Here is a 6,854-nt window from a genome sequence, read left to right on the forward strand (position 1 = left end):
GATGTGGTTGATTTGTTTTCAAGCAAAAATCCGTGTGATTTCTTCATTACGTAAGTGTCCGGGCTGACAGTTCCTGAACGAGGACCGAGCCGTATGTGTTTGGTTCTTTTGACTACCAATGTTTTAGACTCACGTCACTCGGGATCACAGGTGAAAGGGCTAATGCTGGGAAATGGACCTTCTTACTGTTTAAAGGAGATGTTTTCCGGAAACACAGTTTATGGGATTTTTCCTCAGGCTGTTTTGGGGGTGCTTCCAGGACCCCAGTCGTGCTGTCGTCTTTCTGGGGTTTCTCAGGGCCAGGGGGCGCCGTCTCCCTGCTGGGGTGGACAATACGGGTGCGAGGAAGGGCCTGGCGCTCGCAGCCTGTTCTGCGTGCCGGCCTCTGCCCCGGGCATCCCACCGGGTCTGCACAGCTCGTCCAGGCGGTGCGTGGCTGTCCCCCTGGTCGAGATGAGGCAGCTGAAGCTCGAAGAGGGTGGCCACCTGCCCAGGGTCTGCTGACCGGTAGAGACTGTACATTTGGGGTCTGACTGGAGAGGGGGCAGGAGAGAAGAGGACGTGCATCTGGGGTAGGATTTTTACCGTCGGTGCCCAAGTATGGCTATCGCGAGACACCTCAGAGTCCGACTATTGGGAAGAGATGCTGAGCTGTGGTCCTAATAAAGACTTTTTTGTGGTAAGGGCAGTGTCTTTATTTAAAAAAATTTTTTTTAACCCTGGCTGGCGTAGCTCAGTGGATTGAGTGTGGGCTGTGAACCAAAGTGTCCCAGGTTCAATTCCCAGTCAGGGCACATGCCTGGGTTGCAGGCCTCGGCCCCCAGCAACCGCACATTGATGTTTCTCTCTCTCTCTCTCTCTCTCTCCCTTCCCTCTCTAAAAATAAATAAAATCTTTAAAAAATTTTTTTCATTGTGATTTTTTAAAAAAAATAGTTCATTTTTACTGTATTTTCATTACCATGTATCCCCCATGTACCCTCTTCCACCTCTATCCCCACCCCCACCGAGTTTTGAATTTAAACCTTAGTTTCAGCTTCTGCGATAACTGATCACGTGATCTCGTGTTAGCGGTAGTGTGGGTCACGTCAGTGAAGGAGAAGGGAATCCTGGAGCCTTCCACCCTTGCAGTGCCTTCCAGCCACTGTGTGTTGGTTTCTTTTTAAAATTTTATTATTTTAATTAAATATATTGGGGCGACATCAGGTGATAAGGTCATATGGCTTCAAGGGCACATTTCTGTGGTTCCAGAGCTACGTACGGCCCCGTGTGCCCACCCCCCGCAGTCAGGCCACCCCCCCTCTGGTCACCGGGTTAGGCCCCCGCCACGCTCCCACCCCACGCGTTACTTCGGTTTTCAGATGAGCTCTCCCTGAACTCCCCGCCGAGGGGAGTTGGACACTGGAGACTGTGGGCTTTGCACAGGTTGGTGTAACTGGGCCGCACCCGGGCTGTGCCGCTCCCGGAGCTGTGTGGCTCTCCGGGATGTGGCGCCCTTCTCGGCGGTGCGGGGTTGGAACACCGTGCAGCGAGGCTGCATGGGGCAGTACGAGGGAGTGGGCAGAACCACCACAGTGCATCTTACTCTTACGGATTTCCGTAGCCCCGAAACCTGGTACACCCATGACTCAAAGTGGGGAACCCGTGTGCGCCACGGGTGTTCCGTCTGCTTGGAGGGGCGCGGAGGGCCCCGCCTGCCGGCATAAGGTTCTGACGTGACGTTTCCTAGCCACCTGAGAGAGTCGGCTTGGTGTTCACGTAACTTTTGGTTTAATGAGCATGTTTATGTACGGCCTGTTTCTATTTTAGGTGTGCGGTCTTACATTTTTCGGGGGGGGTGATACAGGGGTGGTCGGACTTTGTAGGAACCGCTGGCTTCACTCCCTGTGTTCCCGTGAGCTGCGTCTCCCCCGCCCCCCCACCCCAATCAGGGGCATTTACTCGGACATCCAGGGCGTGTCCATCAGCCTTTCGTGTCCGTCCATCTTTGGTGACAGGGCAGAATGCTCCAGAGGGCCCTTTTGCATGGGCTTGCTTCCCCCGAGCTCTAACCAGACCTGCTGACCGTATAACCAGACGATGAGCCACAGAGAAGCAGAGGTCTTTGACCTAAGTGTGGCCTGGGAACAAAGGTGGGGGCAGTGTACGTTGTCAGCATCTGTCTTCCGTGTACGCCCGTGCCTCAAAGCTTGCCATGAAAGGCCCCGTGTCAGTGTTTGTTACTGAGATCACGAGTCGGGCGACCCTCTCGGCTCACAGCTGCTGCCGGGGTGTGCCGGGGAGGGTCTGCCCTGCCACCCACAGCCGACCCCCTGGAGAGGGTGTTGGCCCTGCCATGCCCTTCACTGAGCTGTGGGGCCTGGAAGGGGCCCCGAGAGCCCGTGTGGGCCGGCTTCCACCCCGGGAGCCCCCTGCCCGGCCTTCCTGATACGTGGTTCCCCCGGCTCTGCTGAGCTCCTCCGGGGACAGGGAGCGCTCTCTATTCCAGACACGGATGATTGCAGGTTTCTTCTCTTCTCAGGGAAAATTCTTCTGTTGGGAACCGCCCTGCCTGGCATCAGAAGCTGTAACCCCCGCCAAGGCTAAGGCTGAGGGAGTGGCCTTGGACTGTAAGCCAGCAAGGAGACAAAAGCTTTTCTCCCTGGCAGGAGTGCTGCTTCTGCTTCTTCATACCTCACCCTGCCTGGCCCCCAATGCTTCGTCGGTTAGCCAATGACGTGTGAGATTCCCCAAGGAGAAATGACCTAAGACAGGCATGATCACGTGGGAGTCCCCCAAGGAAGGACTTTGGGGGCTACAGCAAAAGGGGGTGATGGACCCTCGCCCCTCGGCTTTGACATAGCCTGAGCCCTCTTGTCTGGGAGAAAATCTCCTAATCTCCTGGCTGCCTTACTTCCCTTGCTCCACCTAAGCCTGAAACAATGGCGGAGGGTGGTGCAGCCCTGTGCTGGAAAGGGCGGGTTCCCCAGGTGATCAGGCCTCTGAAAGAACATGTAAGATCCTGTGAAACCTGCTTTGTTTAGAATGCTCTCAGTTGAATGATGAGGGTCCAAGCAAGAAGTAAGTTTGTTCCTGAAAGTTTTTTACAGCTCTTTAGCTATCTGACCCTGACTCAGAATAGGCCCTCAGAGTTCCTTGTTATTAGATCCTCACTTCCCGGCAATGAGTGATGAGCTTCACCTGAATTCCTGTGCAAACGAACCCAATAAAAGCCATTGAGGAAAAGGCTCTTGGCCCTTCTCCTTCGAGAGATCGGCCACCTTTCCTCCCCAAGCAGATCATGTCTTGGTAAACTTATTCTCATCCGTGGCAGATGGGGGCGGGGGGGGGCTCGGCGGACAAAGCTCCCCCACAGTCTCCCACCTGCTGACATCTGTCCGGGTCCTGTTCTGCCCTTCCGAAAGAACAGCCTTTGTTTTTCAAAGTAACCCCAAACCGGAGTCCTTTCCTCAGAGTCCCCGTTGTACCCCTTTTCAGAAACACACGTTCCTGCCCCGAATGGTAGACGGTGGGCTCCCTGAGGGCGCACTTCAGGCCGGTGAATGGCGGCCCCTCGGTGCCCGCGCAGCGCCCGCCTGGGTGGGCACCCTGTGCAGACTGCACCCTGCACTCCCCAACGAGAGCACCCGGGGGAGAAGCGGGAGCCCGTGTGGAGGTGGCTCGGCTCTGAGCGGGGATTTCCGCAGCCCTGAGGAGCCCTTCCCACTGCGCAGGGTGCGGGGCGAGCTCCTCGTCTCAAGGGTGGCTTCAGTGTGGGTGCCTGGTGTGCGTCCCACTTGCACCGGGGGCTGTGCATGACCTGACTCCCCTGCTCCTGGCGGTTCTGTGAGGTCGGCGGTCGGCCCTGTTCCCTTGTCCCCATTTTGCAGGTGAGGAGACCGAGACCACGGAGAGGTCAGTTAGGTGGTAAAGCCAGGATTTTAGTTGGGAACACTCACCCAGCAAAGCTAAGCTGTGCTGCCAGCACCTGCAGCCTCCCCGAAGGACCCCCGGGGTGCACCTGGGCCCTGGGAAGCGCTGTCCCCCCGGCGTTCCCTTCTGGGGAGAGCCGGCGGTTCTGCAGTGGCTCTGCTTCCTCCTGGAGCCTCGCCTTGGGCGTCGGTTATCCTCAGCGGGTTTGTGGCAGGTGCTTCAGATTTTAGGGGCGGTCTCAGTAGGGGCACAGGGGCTGCGTGCTTGTCTCTGTGGTTCTGAGGGTGGGACCTGTGAGGAAAAGCCAGGAGGGGGCACAGAGGACCCCCAGACCGCTTCTCAGCAGGGGTGCCGCCCCGCCCGGAGGAAGAGGCAGCCCGGGAGGGGGCAGGTGTGGGTCCTTCAGGAAGAAGAATGTTTCACACCTGACACACACAACAAACTAATTCTTACTCCCTGTGACGCACTCTTAACGTCTGTTTTACTCAAAAGAAGTGCTACTTTAGCCCTGGCTGGTGTGGCTCGGTGGGTTGGAGCGGTGTCCTGTGCACCAGCAGGTTGCAGGTTTGATCCCTGGTCAGGGCGCACACCTGGGCTGCAGGTTCAAGCCCCGGTCGGGGTGCATACTGGAGGCAGCTGGTGGCTATTTCTCACATTGATGCTTCTCTCTCCCTCTCCCTTCCTGTCTCTCTGAAAGCAATGAAGGAAATGTCCCTGGGTGAGGATTAAAAGGAAGTGCCAGTTTGTGACCCACCAGTGAGTGGTCAGTAGCACTTTGGAAAACACTGGACTCGAGCCTGGCTACCCTGGCTGGGGTCCGCATCACCTGGGCGCCTGCGCCCCTCCTTGCACCACATCAGATTTGGCATTTTAGTCTGAACTGCAGTAAGGCGATTTGGGCTCACGGCTCAGTCTGAGAAGGCCTGGGCCAGGGGACAGTGTCTGGCCTGCTGGGCTGGGGAGCGGTCACTGGGGTCGACCTTGCCTGCGACCTGGTGAAACCGGGGGGCGCTCTAAGCGGCTGCCTGAGCCCTCATTGCGACCCCCTTTCTCCTGCCCATGGCAGATTCCATGGGGAGAAGAAATGTCCCCCACCTCACATGTCACGCCCTCCTATGGGCAGAGTTTCAGATGGTTTCAGGCTAAATTTAAACCACGTTAAATCCCTCTGGTTTGTTCTCACGGCTTCCTGCCTGCTACAGGCGTGACTGCGGGGAGTGGAGCTTCTTCGGAAGCGAGTGCGCGTGAGTTGCAGGGGCAGGGCGAGTCACCGGCGGAGACCTGTGGCCCTAACGGAGGGCGAAGTCCCATCCAGAAGCGCCTTTGTGGGCACTGATTGCTGCGGCACATGCGTCACCACTGGAGCGTGGGGGCAAGGGGGGTGCAGCCTTACCCAGGTATGCATACAAAAAACCAGCTGCAGGTTGAGCTAAAAATACCCGCCGCCCCCAGTCTCCAGAGAAAGGACCCACATCCACAAAACCCCGATTTCGGGGCCGTCAAGGAGGATGAGCCGCCGCAGAGCTGGAGAGGAGTGCCTGTCAGCCCGCAGAATGCCGCCCCTCTGCCTGCTGCTGCTGCTGCTGCTGCTGGTGCTGCCGCCGCCGCCGCTCTCGGGGGCCACCGCGGCCCTCCCCCTGGTGGAGGGCGGCCTCCCAGGCCACGACAGCCACAGTGGGGTGAGTAGTCCCTGTCCTGGCCACGCGCTAGCCCCCTTTCTGGCCGTCTTGCTGCCTGGCCTGCTGGCCGTGCCTGTGGACTCCCCAGCACCCCCCTGCAGCTGCCCCCCCCCCCCATCCGCTCCTCTGTGCACCTTGAGTGGTCGTACGGGTCTGTTCCAGAGCGATGGCGGAGCTCCCTGCAGGGCTTGCCACTCGCGGGCGCACGCATGCAGACACACACACACACACACACACACACACACACACACGTCCAGAACCCTAATTTACGTACTCAGCGCCTGTTCCCGCCGGCTCGGATGAATTGACACCCTTGCGTTTCTCACGGTGAGCGCTCGTGACTTCACGAGGTGATTGATTCTCCTCCCCTTCCCGTTCTGAAAAAGTTCCAAGAACAGTACATAAAGTTGCCCATTAAACACGGATTTTTCTCTGAAATTACCAGATGAGTTTCAGACAAGTCATGTATCATCCGATGACTCCCAGACGCTCCCTCAGGAGTTTGGAAGAGCAGGGCACCGTGTCCCAGTCTGGTCTGTCCTGAGCCGTTTGCAGACAGCCAGGGGTGAGGGCCGAGGTGGGAAAGCCTCACCCCGCCAGCCTGGCCCGCCTCGGGGCTTCTGGGTGGCCGGCCGGCCCCTCCTGGGGGGGCGGGGGTGGGAACGGCAGGGCTCCAGACGGTTTTGAATGAAGGGCCTCCGTGCAGACGTGTGCCAGCTAAGCAGCTGAGCAGCCTTGTCCTTTTCTGATTGAAAGTCTCAGCTTCCCCCTTTCTCGGGTTAGAGCAGTGAGCAGTGCCGTTCAAGTGTTCTCTTAACTCTCTCACCCTTTCAGCAGGTACGTGATGCATGATTCCGGAGCATTTTTTTTTTTTTTTTGAAGGAAGGAAGGAATTATTTATCTTTTAATGCCGACGGAGCCAGACGGTTGATTGGTCTTTGTCCTCTCCTTCTTTTCCAAAGCATCGGCAGGACGCGGCAGAAATGCAGAAGCACAGCCTGCGGACTTTCCTTGCTCGGTGGCACGAGTGGACCTCCCAGGCCGGGGCGGCCCCCTCCGCGGGCGGGGAGGCCAGGGGGGCCTCCAAGCGGCAGGACGGCCCGCCGCCCCAGCAGTCCACGCGCCCCGACAAAGTGCCCTGCAGGAATTTCTTCTGGAAGACCTTCTCCTCCTGCAAGTGAGGCCCCGCCCGCGTCACTCGTGCGAGGAAGGGTGCCGATGGGCCCGAATAAAACGTGTTAAACAGCCGAGATCTTTCTTCTTT

The 6,854-nt window shown here is 58.0% G+C and overlaps 1 protein-coding gene across 1 annotated transcript; it reads left to right on the plus strand.

Annotated features, from left to right (window-relative positions):
• The first annotated feature begins 5,056 nt into the window (after positions 1 to 5,056).
• Positions 5,057 to 6,854, plus strand: LOC114497822 (cortistatin-like). Its single transcript, XM_028513756.2, has 2 exons — positions 5,057 to 5,590; positions 6,553 to 6,854. Exons 1-2 carry the CDS (start codon positions 5,420 to 5,422, stop codon positions 6,769 to 6,771), a joined length of 390 nt encoding a protein of 129 aa, XP_028369557.2. The 5' UTR covers positions 5,057 to 5,419; the 3' UTR covers positions 6,772 to 6,854.

This window comes from Phyllostomus discolor, chromosome 5, assembly GCF_004126475.2.
Source record: "Phyllostomus discolor isolate MPI-MPIP mPhyDis1 chromosome 5, mPhyDis1.pri.v3, whole genome shotgun sequence".
In the NCBI taxonomy this organism is placed as follows: Eukaryota; Metazoa; Chordata; class Mammalia; order Chiroptera; family Phyllostomidae; genus Phyllostomus; species Phyllostomus discolor.

Coding starts and splice junctions, on each gene's coding strand:
- LOC114497822 (XM_028513756.2), top strand. CDS start 5,420: ATGAGCCGCCGCAGAGCTGGAGAGGAGTGCCTGTCAGCCCGCAGAATG. Junction 5,591..6,552: donor GCCACGACAGCCACAGTGGG/GTGAGTAGTCCC, acceptor TCTTTTCCAAAG/CATCGGCAGGACGCGGCAGA.